The sequence below is a fragment of the Balaenoptera ricei genome, chromosome 4 (genome assembly GCF_028023285.1).
Source record: "Balaenoptera ricei isolate mBalRic1 chromosome 4, mBalRic1.hap2, whole genome shotgun sequence".
In the NCBI taxonomy this organism is placed as follows: Eukaryota; Metazoa; Chordata; class Mammalia; order Artiodactyla; family Balaenopteridae; genus Balaenoptera; species Balaenoptera ricei.
The window spans coordinates 105,526,696-105,551,105 of NC_082642.1; the positions used below are offsets into that span (position 1 = coordinate 105,526,696).

Here is a 24,410-nt window from a genome sequence, read left to right on the forward strand (position 1 = left end):
TTTTGCATTTCAAAGGAAAATTAGCAACATAACTGTACAATATAGTCTATGATGGTTTTATTTAATGTGAGGGCTACTCTATTAAAAACTGGTGCTTGCTGTTGTGTTGCCAGATGCAGTGAGATGTAGATATTGGTTGTGGGAATTACAAAAATGAGTGAGTTTGCCATAACTTTAATTTTCTGGGCTATTCATATTCTTAACCACTGTGCAAACTGCCTCCATCTTATATGAGCAGAGGGAAGTATTTACCCAAGAGCCATTAACAGTGGGTCTGGAGGGAACTCAGGATTAAAGTGAGGAATAGCCTGGGGAGAGTAGAGTGCCTTAGTCCTAAAAACCAGGAGGGACTGAAAGGGAGAAAGGGATAAAGAAGTCAAGACTGTAGACTGGAGAGTAGGATAAGAGCTGTAAAAAAAAAAAAAAAAAAAAAAAAATTGCAGAACAAGGAACTATGTGTAAATGGTAGAGAGAGCTTGATTTTCCTTGTTATGTTAGTCATGTGGTTGGAGATGAACAGTGGTATTGTTGGCAGATAGATAATAGGTCAGAAAAAATGGGAGAGTCAGGTCACTGGAAGTCTTCATATGGTTTGAGAAGAGGTGAAGAGGGACCTATTACTTAAGATTCTTCTGGCTGAAACTAGTAGAAACCAACTGGAAAGAACTTAAGCAATAATGGCGATAATAATAATAACAGCAGCAACAATAATAATTTATTGATGGTGTCCTAGGGTAGCTCATAGAATCCTGAACTATTTGTGCCATCAGATATAATGGTATGTGATCAAGGATTCACTTGTCTTTGGATTGAAATACCTCATACTTTTGGTATATGCAACCTGACATCTTACTATGTTAGATTCACTTCTGATTGTGGTCTTTCTTGTATGTATGTGGTTTTGTTTTGATTATTTTAGATCTTTGCCTTAAATGGAGAGTCTTGCCTCCCTCTACTAATTATCAGGAAAAAGAAATTTTTGACATCTGGATTTGTGCTAATAACGCTAACCTCTTGGAAAACAGGTAGTTTTTGATAGTTTTCTAAAATTCTTTATTCATTTTTAATTCCTAAAATATATATGTGTAAAACTGGATACATAGATAACTTTTAGCTTAGTAGCTGTCATCTCTTCTAACTCTTTCTAGCCCCTTGCCACCTCTGGAAGAATATTTTGTTAGTGCTCTTCTCCATCAAGTTAAGAGAGTCCTGGGTGTAACTTTTTGTCAGCGTTTGGTGTGCAGCTCTGTGCTTCCACTGGCGGGAGACCTGCCCTGGTGTTTAAGAGTTCTGCCTTCCAGTTCATTTACACGCAATGTACAATCTTATCCTGCAGGAGTCTTATCTAGAGGGTGTCTCTAGAGGCACTAAACTGTTAGACTATGTGCTTTTTCTGTTTAAGTCATATATTGATTTCATTGCTTTGTGCTTTTGGAGGAAGAAGTTCAGACTAAAACAGGAAAAAAACCCAATTAAATATTGATGAATGTCAATGTTATTACATGCCCTTTTTGACTTACTTCTTTTCCTTGTGGGCAAAAGAGTTAATACTCCCCTTTAACAAAGGCACCCTTAAGTGAAGCGTTGCTTTTCCATGAAGTTTGTTCTAAGTACTTTGACCTGGATAAGTGGATCAATATAGCTAATACAGACATTAGGGTAATAGCTCTTGTTTATTTTTATCCAGCCCTGAATAAAAAAAAAAAGAGCAACTGAATAAAAATTAGAAGAAAACATTTAGAAACTGCTACTAAAACCCCTTCCACCTGGAGTCTTCAGGTTAATCATATTTGGAGATTAACAAAAAATGTCAGAGGTGACAGGGGCTCTTAGATTTCACATGGTCCAAGGGGTTTTTCAGTCTCCCTTTCTTGGTTTGCAGCAGAACCTTTTTTTTTTCCTCCCCCAAATAAAATTTGTCTCTGACCTCAAGTATATAAAACAGATAAAAACAGAACTTTCCTGATTGAATTGGAGGCTGAGAATCTGGGGGCCAGAGGTATCCACTTCTCATTTCTGTCCCTACTCTCTCTAAAAAGCTTAGAGCTCCAGGAGCATGATTATAAAACAGTGATATAGTCTCACTTCTTCATTTTAGAGAAATGGAAATTGAAGCCCAAAATGGGGAGTGAGAAACCTGTTATGAAGCCACTGGCCCAGGTCTTCTAACTCCCAACCTGATTCTAGTTCTAACTTGTAACTTAAATATCTCCCAAATAGGAACACAGTGGTGGCTCAGTTTCAATATTAAGAATAGGTAGTGTTTTCATTGTCATTGTCATGATTTTCACCCAAGTGTTGTTTAAGAGAAGTTTTTTTTGTTGTTGTTTTGGTTTTGATTTTTAAGTTTCTGTGTGGAAAGCCTTGTGCTAGGAAATGTAAGTAAAATTGGTCCAAGCCCGCAACTGTCAAAAAAAAAAAGTTAATAATATTGATCACTTTCTGTGAGCTCAGAACTTTCATACAGTGTAGGATAGTGTTTAGAGTTCAAACTCTGGGTTCAGACTGCCTGGGTTTGACTCCTGGCTTCATTAGCCTCTGAAGCCTTGGACAAATGATATAACCTCTCTTTAACTCATCTTCCCATCACCTAGGATGGAGTGTAATAATAGTACCTTCTGCATGTTTTCTGGGTCCAACTGAGCCCCTTGTAAGGACAATCTAAGTCCCTGGTCACTGGGGGCCCCTTGGTAACAAGCCATGAGAATTTAGATTCCTCCCCACATTCTAACCATATACCCATTACTTCTCACCTCAGTCTTAGGCCTTCTCGGACCCACAGAACTGGGAATCTGTCCTCTGTAGCTTCCCTTTTCTCAAACTTACTATTGTCCTTGAATTGGCATGCTTGCCCCCTCTTCTCCTTGAAAAGTGATGATGCCATCACAGAACGTTATAAAATTAGTTTCAGAACTGTATTAATTCTCTTTTACACATCAAAACACTGCCACTTGTGATGACAGGCAAGATAAATTTGCCATGTTGGCAGAAAACTGATGGACCTTAAAAGCCTGAAATACAAAAAATCTTCTTATATTTATAATTTCTTAAGTCCTTGATTCTTTAAATATACTGACATAATTTTGACCATCTGTATTTCATTTCCACTGAAAAGATTAGGACAAAAAATATGCTTAAAGTGATAGCAAGAGATTTAGAAATGGGAGCTGTAGAGAAAAACTCCTGATTATAAGGGCAGTTTCTTGAGAGCTGACACTTCCTTTATGGGAGGTCGTTAACAGCGATGCAGATGAAGATTCGCAAGGGAAGAGGAGTTGATCTGATGACCTCACTCAGTCCTCTGATTCAGCATGTTTGGATGGGCTTGCGTAATTTGAGACTAAGCCATGAAATAGCAAAACCCTGATACATATGTGCTATTGGATTTGGATAGAATCACATAAAATAAGGGTGTTAAAGTGATGAGACGTGAAATATAGTTATTAGGCAACATTTGATGAGTGGAAGGACAGAGTAATGGGGCGAAAAGTGGCATCGTCTGTATTTACAGAAAATACGGTTTATTGTCAGCTGTTAATTGCCAATTGTCCTCAGGGTTAATGCCACTGAATAGCATTTGAGTGAACAATGTCCGTGTAACCGGAACTGGGGCAGGAAACATAATAAGAGCTCTCTCTTACATAGCAATTACACATTATGTCATTTCGTCTTTACAATAATCACGTGAGCGTTCTCCATTCCTCAGAGGAGAAAACAGTGAGGCTAAGGGAGGTCCAGTGACCTGTCCAGGATTCCTCCCTAAACCTGAAACTTGAAGCCAAGCACTTTGATGCAAAACCTGTGCTCTTTCTGCCTTACTACATCACGGACTCTCCGAAGGGATCCTTATCTCAGGAAGCCTAATTCCAGACAATTACTTTATGGTGACAAAACATACCATTTTACAAATGGTAGTATTTAGAGTTGGTGACCCAGGCAGGGTAAAAAGGAGCCATTCTTTTTCAGACCACCAAAGCCTCTTTTTGTTTTCCACCTTAAGCACAGAGGGAGGCTACACATTTTTGTCACAGTACCCAAGAAATAAATATCAGTGTGCTTCCATTACATTCATTCTATGCATTTCTCTGTATTGAAAATAGGGTTCACCAGCAGGGTAAAAGTGATGCCTATCATTTGACTAAACCCAAAAGTCTGAATTTTGAAAAGGATGTTAAAAAATATCTGTGGCTTGTATTTCATATTAAAATTTAATTTGTTTCTAAAAATCTTTGAGGACAATTGGATGGATTGCATTTTAATAAAGTATCTGAGGTTTCTCTTTTCTAAATAAAAACTTAATGCTGCCACAAGGTTCTTTTCTCAAATGAAATAGAAACCTGTGTAGGCACCACCCCACAGATGTCTTCAAATGAACACTGCAGGTGGTTATATATATATAGGTAGGTGTCCCCTGATTTGTTTACCTACCACCTTTCTTTGAAAATAGCAGTAAAAACAAATACCGTATGTGGGTGGAATTAAGTGTTTTTTCACAGTAGTATTTGAATTTGATTGTAGCCCTCACTCTTCTCTGCTAGTGGGAGCAAGAAAAGTATATGCTGCAGCCTTGAAAAATAGAGAAATATAGTGGGTATGATATGCTTTGCTTTTCCTACACTGTTTCAGGGGGGAGAAGTCCTTTTCTCTATTTTCAACCTCCCCCTCCCTTTCCTAACTCAATACCCATTTATTTTAGAACATGAACTTCCCCCTCTTTTTGGTACCTACCAATGATGAAAAAACCTTCTCGTGTAAAGCAGGCTCTAAGACTCGACCTCAGCATTTTGTTCCCTCCTCCCACCCCCCCAACCATGTGCCCAGCCATGCCCTGAATTGAGGCCACGTCCAATGGGAATGGAACTTCTTGTCTCTGCCAAGCCTCCATACCAAAGTGAATAAGATGATATCTCAATTTTTCAACAACTTGGCTAGCTCAGCTCCCCAACACATAGCCATGAAACCAGAAGTAGGGAAAAAAAAAAAAAAGGGGGCTCAAACCCCTCCAACCAGATGCCTCAGAAATCATTAGTATTTTTTGTAACCATAAAGATGGATGCCCTCATGCACAGCCTTTTTATTGTAATTTAAACACAATTCTACTTGACTATGTATAATAATACATGTATTAACCTACTGGTGCTTGGAGACAGCACATCAGGAAGGCTGGGAAGCAGAGCGTCCACCAGCAGCAGGTACACTGACAGCAGCAGGGAGAGGAGGACGCTGGGGTGCTGCATCCGGTCACCGGGCTGCTTGATGAAGGGCTCCGCTGCGTGGCTCCGTAACCCCCAAGGTGGTCCCTGAGTACCGCCTCCCATCGCAGTAATTGCTGGTCTTCACAGCGATTCTGAGTCATCAAACGAAGGATCGCTATGTTTCAGAAGCAGAATTATTTGGTGTATTTTACAGAGACATATAGCTTTCAATCCCAGTTTTTTTTGGAAGAAAAAAAACGCTTGGTAGTAATAAGGTAAGCTTCAATTATCTAAAAAACATTTTTGCAAAAGGCCTCATTTCATGATAACACAGGATAAATGCAGCATTAGTAAATAATGAATATTCTCCCATTCTCATAAATATATACTACCCTCCACATTTTCCAGTAAGTTCTTTTCCAAGCAAATCAGAGATTTAAGGTCATGTATTACCTAAATTCTCAATATAATGCTCTATTTGAGCAGTGCTGAATTTGAGTTCTGGATATAAGCCAGAGAGTTACTCCTGGTAGAAGTAAATAATCTTTTACGGGCAGTAAATAGTTTTATATTTCCTCCTGATGTTATCTCTTGTACTTGTTGATTGTGAAAAGTTGTCATCAGACACAACGTCTACCTTCCATCCCCCTGGGCACTGCGAGCACAGTGTCACCATCAAAGAATGAGAAAGACAAGCAACTTCAAGAGTCAGTCCAGAGGTATCAGAATCGACTGGCAGAACCTCATCGACAGGTGAGCTGTTAGTTTTTCTTTCCAAAATCTACCCAGAGTCTTAAGCTGTTGATTTTGTGTGTGCAAATTGACTGATGTGGTTTACCCGAGTAAAATATGTAGCCTCTTTTTTTCATCTTTTTTTGTCACCTCCTTTTAATTTTGGATCTAAGGACTGTTCTAGAGGTGATCACAAGTACTCCAGGGGTCCAGAAAGGAAGAGAACTTCTTCAAATAATACTACATTTTGTACGTGATATCAAAGTCCATCTCCACAACAGTGTGTGTGAGGAACAGGGGAATATATTTCCACTCTAGGATGTAGAAGTCAACCAGCGTGTTGAAGGGCACAGGGTCAAGTTTGGGACACTGGTCTGTATGACTCCAAAGATTAGGCTCTTTTTATTTCTTTGGGCTTCTTCCCTGGGTTTTTGAGATAAAGAGTTGTTCTTTTAAAATATTAGCCTAGTTTTTTTTAATTAATTAATTTATTTATTTTTGGCTGTGTTGGGTCTTCGTTTCTGTGCAAGGGCTTTCTCTAGTTGTGGCGAGCGGGGGCCACTCTTCATCGCGGTGCGCGGGCCTCTCACTATCGCGGCCTCTCTTGTTGTGGAGCTCAGGCTCCAGACGCGCAGGCTCAGTAGTTTGTGGCTCACGGGCCCAGTTGCTCCGCGGCATGTGGGATGCTCCCAGACCAGGACTCGAACCCACGTCCCCTGCATTGACAGGCAGACTCTCAACCACTGCGCCACCAAGGAAGCCCTAAAATATTAGCCTATTAATACAGCAACTTAAAGTCGTATTTAATTATTAAGAAAATTCAATAAATAAAATATTACTATCAGTAAATGTAGGTAACCATGACAATTGCAAGTGATAGAAGAAGTGGCATGCAGAATTATTGTTTTAATCTCTTAACTAATAAATTAATTACATCTCTGTTTATAGATTTAGCACCCAACTTCAACATTTTTTAATTGTGTAGCCTGTCAAGCTCCTCAAATAGGAATTGAGGAGGTCTGCAGCATAGGTCCAAATATGTTGCCTCCTGTGTAGATGTCAGGAAATAAAATGCTTATTTGAGTAGAAAACTGCCTTCCTGGGTGGGAGTTAAGACATCCAGGCTTACCACCTGATTATTACATGTATTCCTAGGCTCTTAGAAGATGAACTTTCTTTTCTACCCCAGCTTCATCTTCTTACCACTCCCACCTTGCTGGGGATCTGCCATGCAGGTCAGCCAGCACCTGTGATCACAGACAACAGAACCTGACGCTCCCTTTTTAGTCTGGAGTCTCAGGGTTTCTTTTGGGAAGATAACTGAGAGTTATTTAGAAACATACTCTCCTAAGCATTCTTCAATCCTTAAAAGTGGCTCAACTTTTTACAATTCTTAGAGCATCTGGTTGTGGGTTTGATAACAGGTCAGATGTAAAAATATCACCACCTGTGGTTATTTTTATGAACAATTAGGTGAAGTCAAATCTTTTCAGTGTGAAATAACTTGTTTTGTTTCTTATTTTGCTTACCACTTCTTGTAGCTTTGTGAAGGCATTCAAAACATACTGAATTGATTTTATCTTTATTGTAGTCTCTGGATATTTCTTTTCTTACAGAGGTCAGAGCTGACCCTTGGATAGTGATAGTGCCAATCAGTAAGTCTTAACTACTTTTTCTTTGTTTGGGATTGGATGTTTTATTCATCATCGAGGTAGAAATTTTGATAGAGGCTGATGGAGTAACAGATTTGGGCCATCTGTTCTACTTATTCTTTCTTTCTTGGTAGTTGATTTTTTCATAAAAAATTTGAGCCAGGTTTATAGATTCAATCTGCTTTAGATATAAACAAAGAAGTTTTGGCAGGACTTAAATAGAAACATACTCCTACCAGTTGAAAGCACGTTAAGACTCTTCACCATCCTCTCCTACCCCGTTTTGTGAAAATAATCCTCACATCTTTTTTCTTCTTTCTTTTTTAATTTTTTTGGCCACATCGTGCGGCATGCGGAATCTTAGTTTCCCAACCAGGGATCAAACCTGTGCCCCCTGCAGTGGAAGTGTGGATTCTTAACCACTGGACTACCAGGGAAGTCCCAATCCTTGCATCTTTAACATACTTCCAGCATGCAGGGCCCTTCACTGACCCTGTTTTTGTGGTAGTCAAGGAAAAGTTTGGCTAGGGGTCACCTAACCACGGGCAACCAGTTGGTTTTGATGTGGTCATTGAACACATACTTGCCCTTGGGTCTGTCCCATGCTAAGCATGGTGGGGAATAGAGTGACTCTAACACCAGAATGTAAGCCCTGTGACTGCAAGGCTGGTTTTGGTTTTGTTCACTGTCTGTATTACCAAAAACACTGCCTGGCATGTAGTAGGTACTCAACAGATAGTTGTTGAATCACGAAATAAAATATGCCCTCAGATAATATACAGTCCCTTTGAGGACCAAGTCTGACAGCTATTTAAAAGGTAGCCACTACTGTAAGACAGTACTAGTTTACTACTTGTCTGATCATAGTGGAAACTAAATTAGAAGTTTATCATCAAAAAATCTAGAAACAATAAATGCTGGAGAGGGTGTGGAGGAAAGGGAACTCTCTTGCACTGTTGGTGGGAATGTAAATTGATACAGCCACTATGGAGAACAGTATGGAGGTTCCTTAAAAAACTACAAATAGAACTACCATACGATCCAGCAATCCCACTACTGGGCATATACCCTGAGAAAACCATAGGTCAAAAAGAGTCATGTACCAAAATGTTCATTGCAGCTCTATTTACAATAGCCAGGACATGGAAGCAACCTAAATGTCCATCGACAGATGAATGGATAAAGAAGATGTGGCACATATATACAATGGAATATTACTCAGCCATAAAAAGAAATGAAATGGAGGTATTTGTAATGAGGTGGATGGAGTTAGAGTCTGTCATACAGAGTGAAGTAAGTCAGAAAGAGAAAAACAAATACAGTATGCTAACACATATATACGGAATCTAAGGGAAAAAAAAGCCATGAAGAACCTAGTGGCAAGACGGGAATAAAGACACAGACCTACTAGAGAATGGACTTGAGGATATGGGGAGGGGGTGGGGTGAGATGTGACAGGGTGAGAGAGTGTCATGGACATATATACACTACCAAATGTAAAATAGATAGCTAGTGGGAAGCAGCCGCATAGCACAGGGAGATCAGCTCGGTGCTTTGTGACCACCTAGAGGGGTGGGATGGGGAGGGTGGGAGGGAGGGAGATGCAAGAGGGAAGAGATATGGGAACATATTGTATATGTATAACTGATTCACTTTGTTATAAAGCAGAAGCTAACACACCATTGTAAGGCAATTATACTTCAATAAAGATGTTTAAAAAACAAAAAAAAAAAAAAAAAAAGAAGTTTATTACAAGGAAATAGTGAGGGCAGCTTCATTCAAAAAAGTTTCATAGAGGAAGTGGCACTTAACTTGTATCTTGAAGTCTATTTAGGGTAAATAAAGGGAAAGTACAGGGCATTATAAGTGAGAAGAACATTATAAATGTAGACTTGGAGATGAGCACAGGCTTGTTCCTTCATAGAACCAATCCTTTAAATTACATGCTAAACTTATGTATTTTTAAAAATAAAGTCAGCATTTGTGTGACATATTTGTCTTTTAAAGACTGTGTAACTCATTATAAAATATGGTAATTACTGAATAGAGGACCTCTGAAAGGTGACCTCAGTTCCCCTTTCACAAAAATAATTCATGAAAGTATTCAAAAACTAATTAGGTGATAGCTGCCTGATGCCAGATAAAAGACTCAAAACCATCCAATGTTCAGTGAGAATTTACTTTCTTCCTGACTGCTTTTTAGAAGAAGTGCTGTTAGACTATGATACAGGAAGGGTGGGAAAGCTATAAAAACAGGGCGTGGGTGCCATTCAGGTTCAGGGCAGATGTGATTCAGGTGTAAGGTAGGCACCACTGGAAAATCAAGTAATGGCTAGTGTATTACCATGATTCCAGTGTCTGTTAATGGTGCCCAGTCTCTCAATATCAGGAAATAATGAGCTGCATGCCATGAAATTATGGTTTGCCCACCTCCTGTTCTCTCTTCCTGCCTCCCACTGCCAATGCTCACTTATCCATTGATTAAATCTGGGGAGCAAATATAAAAATGACCTATATCTGCACACCCTATTTCTTACTGTCTTGCATTTCAGCTTTAGTGGCAGAAGGCATCTTGATCTAGAAAATGAAATGTTGACTTGGTAAATCAAAGACCTTCCTGGATCTTAGATTCTTTGGTTCTGGGTTTTGTGTCATTGACAACCAAAAGGAATAGAATAATGGTAGGAAGGGTAGTATTGTGGTACTAGTATCAGAAATCAGCGGCTACAGCCTCTTTTCCACCCCTCATACACCCTACTGGTATGTAGAGTGACGAAAGTCTAAATTTTAGGTGTCCTACCCACAGGATGCCCTAGTTACAGAATATTCACAGTGATTCAGAAAACTTTTCTGGTAGAAGAGGTACCTCAATGATTAGATCTTGTCCTCTAGGAGAAAATGAAATAGCTAAGCCCAAAGCTATTTCCACAGATGGTATCGTATTTAATCCCCACAACATTACAGCTAATTATATCAATTATAGCATCAGAAGGGGAGTGAATTTCAGAGAAGTTCGATGACTTCAATCAGTCAAACATCTTTAAATGGTGAAGTTGGACTTTGTTTCCTTTTTGCCTAATTCCAGCACCGATCTGCTCACAGTATCATATGATAAATACAGACAGAAAGGATATGAGAACATTGACAAAGGCAACAAGCTGATATAATGCAAATCATATTTGTTAAGGGAAATGTGTAAGTTCAGTAAACCTAATAGGAGGGCTCAAATCCAAGATGTAATTGATAAGCTGTGTCAGTAAGCCAAGGGCTCCTTATAAATTGTGCTTCTGGAACAGCCCATTCTTTTTCTCCTTTCTGAATAGATGAATTCCTAACTTCACGTTTCCCCTCATCCTTCTATATCGAGTGACAAGTGCCACCTGCTGGCCAAGCAATGAAGCATTTTCATTTTCATCATCACTCGTGGTTATTTAGCTACAAATTGGCCTATCATCTAGATAATTGTTATTCTATTTTTCAGTAAACCTAGACAATAATTTTAAAACCATAAGGTAGAGTTACAGAGTCAAGTCCTCTGCATTTGAGGACTTTCCAGTCCTCAATTTTGCCCCCTTTCTCAGTTTTAACTCATAATTTACAGTCTCTTCTAACTTCTGTTGTACGACAGGACAATTATGTCATAATCAAGCACACGGAATATAGTTTTAAGTCCATTTCATTCAGGCATTTTTGGTATCACTTCAAATCCACTTAATGCCTTCAAATCATTATAAGGCAGATGATAACTTGATTCCCTGAATGAAGTCTGCTCTATATTTACCCATTTGTACATAAGTTAATGGGTAGTATATTTATATAATCAATATGTTTGTGCAAATGTGCTGTATTGCTTATATATTCTCTAGGTCTTTCTGGGTTAATCTTTTCTGATTAGTGTTTATTTCTCATCTGGAGCCATAGTTCAGGCTCTCTATAATCTGACACTACTCCTTTTTTGGCCTTAGTTTCTTCCCTTCTGCAGCATTCTCCCACTGAGCTGCCCCGTGTTCCTTATCTACTTTCTCCACTTCCATGCTGCTGAATGCCTTCGTTCCTGCCATTTTTTCCGAAGTGACCTCTGCCCCTTCCCTAGTCCTTCAAGATCCAAAACTAACGTCGTTGCTGTATGAAGTTTTCTCTCATTTCCCTACCTGTAAAAATATCTCCTTCCTCCCAGTTCCCTTTGCCCTTGATGTTTGTCTTTCTCAAGAGCATGTTTCACTTTCTACCTGGTATTATAGTTAGTTGTGTATCTGATCTGTCTCCTATATTCGACTATAAGATTTTTGAAAGAAGGGACCATTATTATTCATTGCATTTCCAACAACACCTAGGCCTGGCCATTTTACAGAGTAGGTGTTCACCAAACAATGAGTGAAGGATTGAAGGAACAATTTGATTTGTTCCTTCACAAATAAGTACAAAGAATTCTTCACAAATAGGTAGAAAGATAATAAATATTTTTCATTGGATTGGTTGAAATTATGTAGGTTAGACTTAAAATCTTCTGCATATATTCTTGGAGACCATAATGTTCTTACACTTGGTCAAAATAAAGTGTTGCATTTGAGTGGGAGTGTAGAGACTATATTTGGATTTCATTTGTCACGTTCATAGTTTTTGCGTGAAATGAATAGCCACTGTAAAATTCCATGCCTGTTGGAAAGGAACTCCAGCAATAGCATTCTGTTCTTTTGCGGTGCTCATGTCGACACACAAACTGAAACTATATAGTCTGGTAATTCCCACATTGGTTGTTTTAGCAGTAAATGTGGAGCAAAGAAGCCTTGCTGAACTTGTAGCTGTGTTTTTCAAATTGAAATGGCATATCTGAGCACAACTTTATAATGAAGAATGTGAATGCATTTTCCCATTTAGAATTTAATCTTTTTAATGTGTCATTATTGTGTAGGATGCTGAGATTTCAAATCTGTATAACTATGGAGACAGATGCCTTAGAAAATATATTTATTCATTGAGTAATTTTCAGCCTCCTTACATAAACTGCCGTGATCTAAAATTTATGACACCTAAAGACCCTTGTCTAACAAGAGGCTAATATACTTCCTGTAATTGAAATGTTTTACTTTATTACTCTTGCTACAAAGATCCCATTTTTCTATGGTGATACATTACCTTTCCAAAAAGGATAACGCATGATATACTCACCCTGGTGGGCCCTGTGTTCACAGCATAGCAGACGAGATGTTATCGCTCATGAGGAACTAATGTAGAAGTTTCTTGAGGGCAGGTATCATGTGTTCATCTTCTCATGTACCTCCCACCATCACATCTGGCTCATTGTTGGGCACAGTAGACATTGAACTGCAGCTGTTCCACTCCTTAGCTTGATTTACTTGTCCAAATTCTTTTCTTTTTTTTAATTGAATTATAATTGACATACAGTGTTACAGTAGTTTCAGGTGTATAACATAGTGATTCAATATTTTTTATGTGACAAAATGATCACCACAACGTTTAGCTACCATCTGCCACCACAAAGGGTTATTACAATATTATTGACTGTATCCCTTATGCTGTACACTACATCCTCTTGACTTATTTTTTTTATAACTGGAATTTTGTATCTCTTAATCACTTTCACCTATTTTGCCCATTTCCTCATCCCCTTCCCCTCTGGCAGCCACCAGTTTGTGTCTGTGAATCTGTTTCTGTTTTGCTTTGTCCATTTTTTTTTTTTATGCTCCACATATAAGTGAGATCATGTGGTATTTGTCCTTCTCTGTCTGACTTATTTCACTTAGCATAATACCCTCTAGATACATCCATGTTGTCACAGATGGCAAGAGTTCATTCTATTTTTATGGTGGACTAGTATTCCATTGTATATATATATATATATGCTACATCTTCTTTATCCATTCATCCGTCCATGGACATTTAAGTTGTTTCCATATCTTGGCTATTGTAAATAGTGCTGCAGTGAACATAGGGATACATATACTTTTTGAATTAGTGTTTTTGTTTTCTTCGGGTAAATATCCAGAAATGGAATTGCTGGATTGTATGATAGTTCTGTTTTTAGTTTTTTGGGGAACATCCGTACTTTTTTCCATAGTGACTGCACCAAGACATTTCTGCCAGTGGTGCACAGGGGTTTCCTTTTCTCCACATCCTCACCAACACTTGTTATTTTTTTGTCTTTTTGAGAATAGCCATTCTGACAGGTGTGAGGTGTCATCTAATCTCATTATGGTTTTGGTTTACATTTCCCTGATGATTAGTGATGTTGAGCATCTTTTCATGTATTGATCAGTCATCTCTATGTCTTCTTTGGGAAAATGTCTATTTAGGTTCCCTGCCGATTTTTAATTGGGTTGTTTGGGTTTTTTTTGATACTGAGGTTATGTAAGTTCTTTATATATTTTGGATATCAACCCCTTGTCAGATTTGCAAATATCTTCTCCCATTCAGTAGGTTGCCTTTTCCTTTTGTTGATGGTTTCCTGTGCTGTGCAAAAGCTTTTTAGTTTGATGTAGTCCCAGTTGTTTATTTTTCCTTTTGTTGCCCTGTCTGAGGAGACAGATCCAAAAAAATATTGCTAAGCCTGATGTCAAAAAGTTTACTGCATATGTTTTCTTCTAGGAGTTTTATGGTTTCAGGTCTTACATTTGAGTCTTTAACCCATTTTGAGTTTATTTTTGTATATGGTATGAGAAAATGGTCCTCCAAATTATTTTCTTATTCATCGTTTCTTGAGGAGCTGATATCACACTACCTGACAGAACAGCACTGTAGTTTACTAAACAAACCAGGATAGTACCTGTGATAGGGGCATCAGAACAGCCTGGCTTCGGGGCACAGTGTGGTGTGGGGAGTCTACGACAGTCCCAGCTCCTGGCTTCGTAAGTCACCCTGTTTTGTCCTGGAGGTTGGGACCAAGGAATGCCATCCATTGTTGTCTGCTTCTGGGTTTCACAGAAGTGACCAAATGTTGTTTCTGAGGGGCAGTAGGAACCCCAGAGGGAGCTCATCCTTCCTCTGAGAAGGACAGAAGTAGCTTTGACAGTGGCTGGCAGGCTTGCCGCATTACGTCCCTCTCTGCATGTCAATCAGCCATTCCCAGTCACATCTGCAGAGACGCAGAGAAAAGGAGAGGCTTAGGTGTGTTGCCTGAATGATTTTCACTGCAGAGAATACTAATTTGGGTTTCACTGCAAATACACCTATTTGATCAGTGCCCATAAGCACCTGAACTGTATCCACAACCAGTTTTTGATGAGTGCACGTACTAATCAGGAACAGTCAGAGGCTGCCTCGTATCCCAGATGCACCTCAGGGCCTGTTTCCTGACTCTTCTCAGAGTGAGGTTCAGGTATTTGGCTTCCTTCCAGAGCAGGCTACTCTCTGGTTCCCTCTGAAGGAACCCTGTGTGTCTGAGCCTGTACCTCTGAGCACCAGCCCTCCTGAGCCCTCCCCTCTGAGCTTGAATACTGTTTCTCATTCGTTAGACCTAATCTCGCTTCTTACTCAGGACCCAACTTTACATTTTGAATTCAGTTTAAGGAAATGTACCTCATGATTTTTCTGATTTTGAACTCAAACCCCATAGCTTGTGCCCCTCAATTTAACCTTGTTAGGTCTTTGTCTCCTGATCATATTCTTGACCTGAATCTGTATCCTTCTTCTGTCCTAACTCCTGTAGGCTTAAGCAGAATTTAAACTTACTCTCACGTGAGTTACATTTTCCACCTTGTCCTTTACCAGTATATGCTTTAACCTCCCACCCCTCCAGTCAGTCTTGCCTGGCTGGGCCCAGCCTTCTAACAAAGGGCATGGGGTCTCTTGACACACTGGGGGGTTCTAATCCAGTCCAAGAGAAATAACTGATGTTTGTCCATGACTTTTGCTTTGCAGTGGTCTAGAATCATCCTTCCTCTACTCTGAGAATCCTCGAGAAGGTCTTCTAGCCAAGACCACTAGTAGTAATACCTGGCATTTGACAATAACTAAGTATTATTTAAAATACTTCTGAACAAGGGCAGATCTAGTTTTTTGGAGTCTGAGGTTTATACATTTTGGGGGATCCCCTTCAAAAAAGAAGATGCAAAATTATAAATACAAAGTGAGACCAGGGCCATGGAAGGCCCTGTGTAAGGGAGGGGTCCTGAAGCTCACACTTCATTTGCTTCATGATTTATGTGCCACGTGGTTCTGCGTATACTATACCATTTGATCACCACAGGGTTTTTGTAGTAAAAGATAATTGCATAGTTTTCGTATGTCCAATTCCCTTCTCCTCTCCAGTTTCTTCCCCAAGATTTCTGTAATTATGTATAGTATGGTGAATTCTAAAACTACCCTGAATGATTACTCTAACTGTACATATTACATACATGTGGAAACTTAAATGAGAAGGATGAATGGAAGGATTAAATGATAAGAGCACTTACAATGTGCCACCCTTAGAGGTGCTTTATTTATTTAAAGTTATTTATTTATTTATTTATTTATCTTTGGCTGCATTGGGTCTTTGTTGATGTGCGCGGGCTTTCTCTGGTTGCGGCGAGCGGGGGCTACTCTTCGTTGCACGCGCTTCTCATTGCGGTGGCTTCTCTTGTTGTGGAGCACGGGCTCTAGGTGTGCGGGCTTCAGTAGTTGTGGCACACGAGCTTCAGTAGTTGTGGCTCACAGGCTCTAGAGCTCAGGCTCAGTAGTTGTGGTGCACAGGCTTAGTTGCTCCTCAGCATGTGGGATCTTTGCGGACCAGGACTCGAACCCGTGTTCCCTACATTGGCAGGTGGATTCTTAACCACTGCGCCGTCAGGGAAGTCTGACGTGCTTTAAATATACTGGCTCATTTAATCCTTATGACCATCCTGTGATTGTTATGAGTCCTGTTTTATCCACAAGGAAACCGAGGCACAGAGAAGTAACTTGCCAAGTGTGGGATTAGGAATCTGCAGAACTGTGATGTCAACTGACACAGTCAGACTCCAGACCCCTCATTCTATTACTAAACTATGTTGCCTCTCTGGATGAGGTCACAGAAACAAGGTAGGAATAGAGCTAGATCAGAAATATGAGATTGAAGACCTTCCCTGGCGGTCCAGTGGTTGAGACTCTGTGCTTCCACTGCATGGGGCACGGGTTCGATTCCTGGTCGGGGAACTAAGATCCCACATGCCACACAACATGGCCAAAAAAAAATAAAAAATGAGATTAATTCTTAGTTTAAAGCTGTTTGAACTACTCTTCTCTCCTGCTTTCAGTTTGGATTGATAGCTCTTCAGTGTGGGAGAAATTGGGTAATTAATAGCTAATGGTAATCAGATTTTTTATTCTTTGAGGAGCTCTAACTATACTAGGCAGAGTTGGAGGGCAGTGATCATTTTGGAAAGCTGTGCAGAGGGAGGGATGATTAGGGGCTCCTTGAAGAAGGAGGCTGTAGAAGCAGAATGTGGCGGACAGTACACTGGCCTGCTGTCAGGATACCTAACTTCAGGTGCTGGCTCTGCTGTTTATAAGCTGAGTGACCTCAGGTCTGTCTGATGTCACTAGTCCTTGATCCTAGTATACCCCTCCCCCTCCAGCTCAGTAAAAAAGGGATTAGACTAGATATTTATAAAGACACATCCAATTTTAGAGCCTATGCGTATTAGTTGCTCATCTTCATTTACAGGCTAAGTTTAAAATACCTATATATATATTAATTTTATTCTGAATGCAAACATGAGGTTTCTGGAGCAGAGCAGATCATTATTTAATTATAGCAAATAATCGTGCTGATTCCCTTTTGCCCTAATTTGTACCCCTGGGGCAACGGATGAGATGAGGCAGATCGTATGTTGTCCTACATATACTGGAGTTTGTACCACTAGCATGGAACTCTGAAAGAAATGAATCTGGATATTTATATAGGAGAGGGACAGCCATCTCCCTAACCCTACACTACCCCCTGACAGACAAACACACTTCTTTGCTCTTTGAGAAGGATACTGGGTTCTTACTCTTACCCTTTGGAATATAAATAAATCTCTTGGAGGCAAGATAAGACTAGCTTCTCCGGCCATGTCTCCATGGCCCCAGATCTCATTCCTTCCTTAAAATGTAAACACATACCTCCAGGGAGGTAAATTTCTTCAGATGCTCTCTCACTAATAATTAGTCATAAACTAAATTCCAAGATTTGTTCTTCTAGGTTAGGTCTCAAGTTTTGGTAAAATTTGATCAGAAAGCCTTCATGGTGCAGAAACATAAAAATATTTTCTCTACAGTCCCACAAAGCATGGATATAAAGTTAAAAGGGAGAATCCCCTGCCTTCCAGGGCTATGAGTCTATGATGATTGGGCCATCTGTGTAAGAACTTCACATGTTTGTGAAAATACAGATTCCTGAGATCTACAGCAGACTGACTGAACAAGAATCTGTGGGGCAGAAGCCTTAGAATCTGCATTTCTGCACAGCTCCCCACACGATTCTTATGCACCGCAGACTTTCTCTTCTTTATTCCTGAGTTAAGGATCCTTCAGTTTTCCTGCTGCCAGAGATACTTCATATTATGCAGCTTTTGCTATTGAATCTGTGATTTTCAGGACTTTCCAAACATGTAAAGAAATGTAACAGTCTTGCTGGGAGAGTTTATGAGTGTCATATAAAAATAAATACTGATATTAGAAAGGTTTCTAGGGTGATGATGATTCTTTGAAATCTGAAAAGGTGATGGTGATGATAAAGATGATACCACTAGTAAACAACTACTCATTAAGTAACTGAGACAGAATTTGAAATGGATTAGCTATGTTACATGGATTTGTGTTTTACAAAAAAAATGCAAAGATGTGCCACCATTATTGATATTTTTCTATTCAAAATGTAGTTGAGACATTTTCTTTTTTAACATTTTATTTATTTATTTATTTGGCTACACCGGGTCTTAGTTGTGGCATGTGGGATCTAGTTCCCTGACCAGGGAATGAACCTGGACCCCCTGCATTGGGAGTGTGGAGTCTTAGCCACTGGCCCACCAGGGAAGTCCCTAGTTGAGACATTTTTGCTGTGTTTTTCTATGATGTCTGAAGTTCTTTTGTAGAAACACAACCCTGAAATGAATATAAAAAGAGGAAAACTAATGGAATTAAAAAAATTTTTTTTATTACTCACAACTCTAGTGATGAGATTAGTAATTCAGGTTAAAACTCATTACAGTACAATTTTATAGCCATAAGTAATTATCGTTAAGCTAGCACCAAAATTATACAAACCCAAATGATTTAAGTGTATCATACATTGTTACTAGGCTAGGCTCAATCCATTTTGCTGTATTAGGAACAAGACACTGGCATTTAATATAAAGCATCTCAAAGATGTGATAACATCTGACAGGTAGTGGAGAAGTTTAGTCACATTATGAGTGCAGACTAGACTTGTGGCAGTGTTTCAACAGTGGAAGAGATGAGCAGTCGGCCCTGGGAGCATCTGTTAATCCTGTTAATCACCAGCGTTTTATTGAGTACCTATAAAGTGCTAAACATTGTGATAGGTACTACAGATAAAAAATGACTTTGAGAGTTTACAGTCTGTTGAGAGAGATACCCGTGTTACCATAACTATAAGACAGTGTGATACCTGCCATGATAAATATAGGTAGAAAGGGATATAGGAGGCTTCTGCTATAAATATGGCTATATAGATGTAGCATCTTCCTGTTTTTTCCTGGGAGTCTTCTAAGGGCAACAAGAAAACAGAAAACAAAAATGCAACTCCAATTTCAGTCAAGCTAGGAAACATATACCAAAATAATGCAGTGCTGCCCAAAGCAGTCAAGATAATGCAGGAGCTCCACAGGAGGAAAGGAAGAGAAATGGAAAGACGAGCCCAGCAGTAGCACCTCTAAAGAATCAACACAAATACACTTACTGAAGAAGGGTTCATCTGGAGATGGAAAAGCTATAGCCTTTATCTACAATAGCTGGGAGGCAACAGGAGCCTTACTGGACCTGCTTTGGTTCACAGAAGTAGAAGATGTGGAATGCACATGAAAGTACTCCAAAAAGCCATATTTGCAGAAGCAGTGTTTTTTGGATAAAGATTAGAAGAAAAGAGGTTTTGCTTGTGGAAAAAAAGGGAAAAAAAACTTGCCTAGACTTTTATCCTCTACCTACCCTTCCTATAGAAAATTCTGGCAAAGAGCTAGTCCTGGAAAACCTAACTCTTATAATGATGTATTTAAGAAACAAACTAGTACAGTAGCTAAATATCTACAAAAAAAGAAAAAAATCCAGTAAAATATGAATATGGGGCCATATAAATATATAACATATAAATAAGATATCATAAACAAAAAGGAAACAAAATCCAGTAAGATATAAATGACAAAAAAGGAGCAACTGCATCCGTTGCTGATAAAAAAAAAAAAACTCTTAGCAAATCAGGAACAGAAGAAAACTCCCTCAATGTGGTAAAGGACATCTACAAAAACCTTACAGCTAAAATTGTACTTACTAGTGAAAGACTAAAATCTCTTCCCTAAGATCAGGAATTAGACAAGGAGGTATGCTATCATCACTCCAATTCAGCATTTACAGGAGGTTCTAGAAGTACAAGAAAGACAGAAAAGAAATAAAAGGCATTCTGACTGCAAAGGAAGAGGTAAAACTGGTTCTTTTCAGATGTGATAGTCTATGTAGAAAATTGAACGGAATCTGTTAAAAAGTTACTAGAATTGGTAAAATGAGCTTAGCAAAGTTGCAGGGTTCAAAATCAGTATATAAAAATCAACTATATTGACTTACTAGCAGCAGACAATTGTAATTGAAATTTTAAAATATAATACCATTTCCAATAGCATTAAAATACATGAAATACTTCAGGAAAAATTTGACAAAAGATGAGTAAGACCTGCACTGAAAAGTACAAAACACTGATGAAAAAATTAAATAAAGCAAATAAATAGATAACCTATGTTCATGAGTTTGAAGACTCAATATTGTTAAGATGTCAATTCTCTCTAATAGGTCCATAGATTTAACCCAATGTTAATCAAAATCCAAGCTAGTTGTTTGTGGTTTCTTTTTTTGGTAGAAATTGTAAAATGTATAAAATTCATATGGAGTGCAGAGGATTTAAAATAACTTTGAAAAAGAACAAAGTTGGTGGGGTTGACACCATCTAGTTTCAAGGCATTATAAACTTATGGTAATCAAGACAATTTGGTATTAGTGTTAAAAGAGACAAATAGAGCCATGGGACATAATAAAGAGTACAGAAATAGACTCATACATTTGTGGTCAATTGTTTTTCAACAAAGGGACCAATACATTTCATTGGGAGAAAGAAATAATCTTTTCAACAAATGATACCAAAACACTTGGATAGTCATATATACCTCAAAATAATGAACCTTGACTCTTACCTCAAACCAAATAAAAATTATGTGAAATGCAGCATAGGCCAAATGTAAAAGCTAAAACTATAAACCTTCTAGAAGAATGCGTAGGAAAAAATTTTAGTGGCTTAGGGTTTGGCAAAGATTTCTTAAATATGATACAAAAAACATGAGCTATAAAAGAAAATTTAACAAATTTGACTCCATCAAAAATTTAAAACGTTGCTCTTCAAATGACACAAGAAATCAAAAAATCAAGCCACAGACTGGGAGAAAACATTTACAAAACTCTATCTGATCTGGACTGATATCTAGAATGTATAAAGAACTTTAAAAACTCAATAATAAGACACACAACACATTTAAAAAACAGGCAGTTGTGAGACTCTAAACAGAGGATCCAGCTGAGCCACACTGTACTTGGGCTTCTGACCTATAGAACTGGTACTATCAGTTCTTCCTATTGACCCTCCAACCTGAGGGCTCTAAGAGCTTCCTGCTTTTGCTAACATCTAGGGTACCTTCCATGCCCTGGTAGTCTTCTTAGCCTCTTCCATCTCTTCTGTTACCAATCGTTGTAGTAAATTCCTTGTGCTTTAAAAAAGTGGGAAGAACATTTGAACAGACATTTCACTAAGGGAGATATACAGACAGCAAAAAAACACATGAATGTAAGCATAGCTCTACACAAAAACTTATACTTGTATGCTCATAGTAGTTTTTTTTTTTAGTTTTTTTTGAATTTTTTTTATTTTTTAACATCTTATTAGAGTATAATTGCTTTACAATGGTGTGTCAGTTTCTGCTTTATAACAAAGTGAATCAGTTATACATATACATATGTCCCCATATCTCTTCCCTCTTGCATCTCCCTCCCTCCCACCCTCCCTATCCCACCCCTCTAGGTGGTCACAAAGCACCGAGCTGATCTCCCTGTGCTATGCGGCTGCTTCCCACTAGCTATCGATTTTATGTTTGGTAGTGTATATATGTCCATGCCACTCTCTCACTTTGTCCCAGCTTACCCTTCCCCCTCCCCGTACCCTCAAGTCCATTCTCTAGTAGGTCTGCATCTTTATTCCCGTCTTGCCCCTAGGTTCTTCTGACCATTTTCTTTTTTAGATTCCATATATATGTGTTAGCATACTGTATTTGTTTTTCTCTTTCTGACTTACTTCACTCTGTATGACAGTCTCTAGGTCCATCCACCTCACTACAAATAACTCAGTTTCATTCCTTTTTATGGCTGAGTAATATTCCATTGTATACATGTGCCACATCTTCTTTATCCATTCATCTGTTGATGGACACTTAGGTTGCTTCCATGTCCTGGCTATTGTAAATAGAGCTGCAATGAACATTGTGGTACATGACTCTTTTTGAATTATGGTTTTCTCAGGGTATATGCCCAGTAGTGGGATTGCTGGGTCGTATGGTAGTTCTATTTTTAGTTTTTAAGGAACCTCCATATTGTTCTCCATAGTGGCTGTATTGATTTACATTCCCACCAACAGTGCAAGAGGGTTCCCTTTTCTCCACACCCTCTCCAGCATTTATTTGTAGATTTTTTGATGATGGTCATTCTGACCGGTGTGAGAAGATATCTCATTGTAGTTTTGATTTGCATTTCTCTAATGATTAATGATGTTGAGCATTCTTTCATATGTTTGTTGGCAATCTGTATATCTTCTTTGGAGAAATGTCTATTTAGGTCTTTGGACCATTTTTGGATTGGGTTGTTTGTTTTTTTGATGTTGAGCTGCATGAGTTGCTTGTATGTTTTGGAGATTAATCCTTTGTCAGCTGCTTCATTTGCAAATGTTTTCTCCCATCCTGAAGGTTGTCTTTTGGTCTTGTTTATGGTTTCCTTTGCTGTGCAAAAGCTTTTAAGTTTCATTAGGTCCCATTTGTTTATTTCTGTTTTTATTTCCATTTCTCTAGGAGGTGGGTCAAAAAGGATCTTGCTGTGATGTATGTCATAGAGTGTTCTGCCTATGTTTTCCTCTAAGAGTTTGATGCTGTCTGGCCTTACATTTAGGTCTTTAATCCATTTTGAGTTTATTTTTGTTTATGGTGTTAGGGAGTGTTCTGATTTCATTCTTTTACATGTAGCTGTCCAGTTTTCCCAGCGCCACTTATTGAAGAGGCCGTCTTTTCTCCACTGTATATTCTTGCCTCCTTTATCAAAGATAAGGTGACCATATGTGCATGGGTTTATCTCTGGGCTTTCTATCCTGTTCCATTGATCTATATTTCTGTTTTTGTGCCAGTACCATACTGTCTTGATTCATAGTACTTTTGTTTGTAATAGCCAAACACGGAAGTCACCCAAGTGACTCTCAATAGGTGAAAGGACAAATTGTGGTATGTCCATTCAGTGGAATACTACTCAGCAATAAAAAGGAATGAACTATTGATCCACAAAGCAGTATGGATTAATTTCAAAATAATTCTTCCTAGTGAAAGAAACCAGACAAAAAAGATTTATGATTCCACTTAAGATAAAAGTCTAGAAAATGCAGGTGATCTTTGTTGAGAGAATGCAGATCAGTGGTTGCCCATGGATGGGATGGGGGTAGGAAGAGGTGTAGGGAAGGGTCAGAGGGAGGGAGCTCAAGGAAACCTTTGGGCATAGTTAACTGTAGCAAACACTGTATGATATATATGAAAGTTATTAAGAGAGTAGATCCTAAGAGTTCTCATTACAAGGAAAAACTTTTTTCTTTTTTTATTGTATCTATATGAGATGATGGATGATAACTAAACTTATTGTGGTAATCATTTCACAATATATGTAAGCCAAACCATTACCTTAAACTTAATGATGTATGACAATTATATCTCAAAACTAACTGGAGGTGGGGAAAGAATACAATGCAGCTGTAAAAAGGGAATGAAGAAGCTTTTTAAGTACTAATAGAGAAAGATCTGTAGGATATATCCTTAAGTAAAAAAGAAAGATGCAGACTGTGTGTATAATATACTACCATTTTTCCCCACCTCAGAAAAGTGGGGAAACCTTATTTATATATGCTTGTATTATAGATGATGTATAAGCAGATCTCTGGAAAGATAAACAAGAAATAAGTAGCAGTGGTTACTTGTTCGTGGAATATGAACTGGACAAATAGAGAATGGAGTAATAAGGAGACTTAAAAATACGCTTTTAAAAATATATGTTTTTCCATGTGAATCTGTATATATAGTGTGAGATATCTATATAAACATCTAAAAAAATAATGTCAGGGGAGTATAGAAGATAAAGCAATTAATTTTCCCTTGGGGAATAGGAGGAGGAATTCGGAGTGGGTAATACTTGAACTGAGACTTGAAGGATGAGTGAAATTCGACAACTGGAGAATATCAGAAAGGTCATTCCAGGCAAAGGAAATGGGTGATACAAAGGCATGGGGACATGAAAGTGAACCTGAGGAATAGTAAATGTGACTGAGCATTTAGTGTATGAGGACAACAACGGGCGT

At 38.6% G+C, this 24,410-nt stretch overlaps 1 protein-coding gene across 5 annotated transcripts in view; it reads left to right on the forward strand.

Moving 5' to 3' along the window:
- MORC1 (MORC family CW-type zinc finger 1) overlaps positions 1–24,410 on the forward strand; it is a 357,937-nt gene that overhangs the window by 272,393 nt on the left and 61,134 nt on the right. For all 5 annotated transcript variants that reach the window (XM_059922175.1, XM_059922174.1, XM_059922178.1 and 2 more), the window contains 2 exons: positions 920–1,025; positions 5,810–5,948. In XM_059922175.1, coding sequence (XP_059778158.1) covers positions 920–1,025; positions 5,810–5,948 — 245 coding nt within the window. The remainder of the gene's footprint in view (positions 1–919; positions 1,026–5,809; positions 5,949–24,410) is intronic.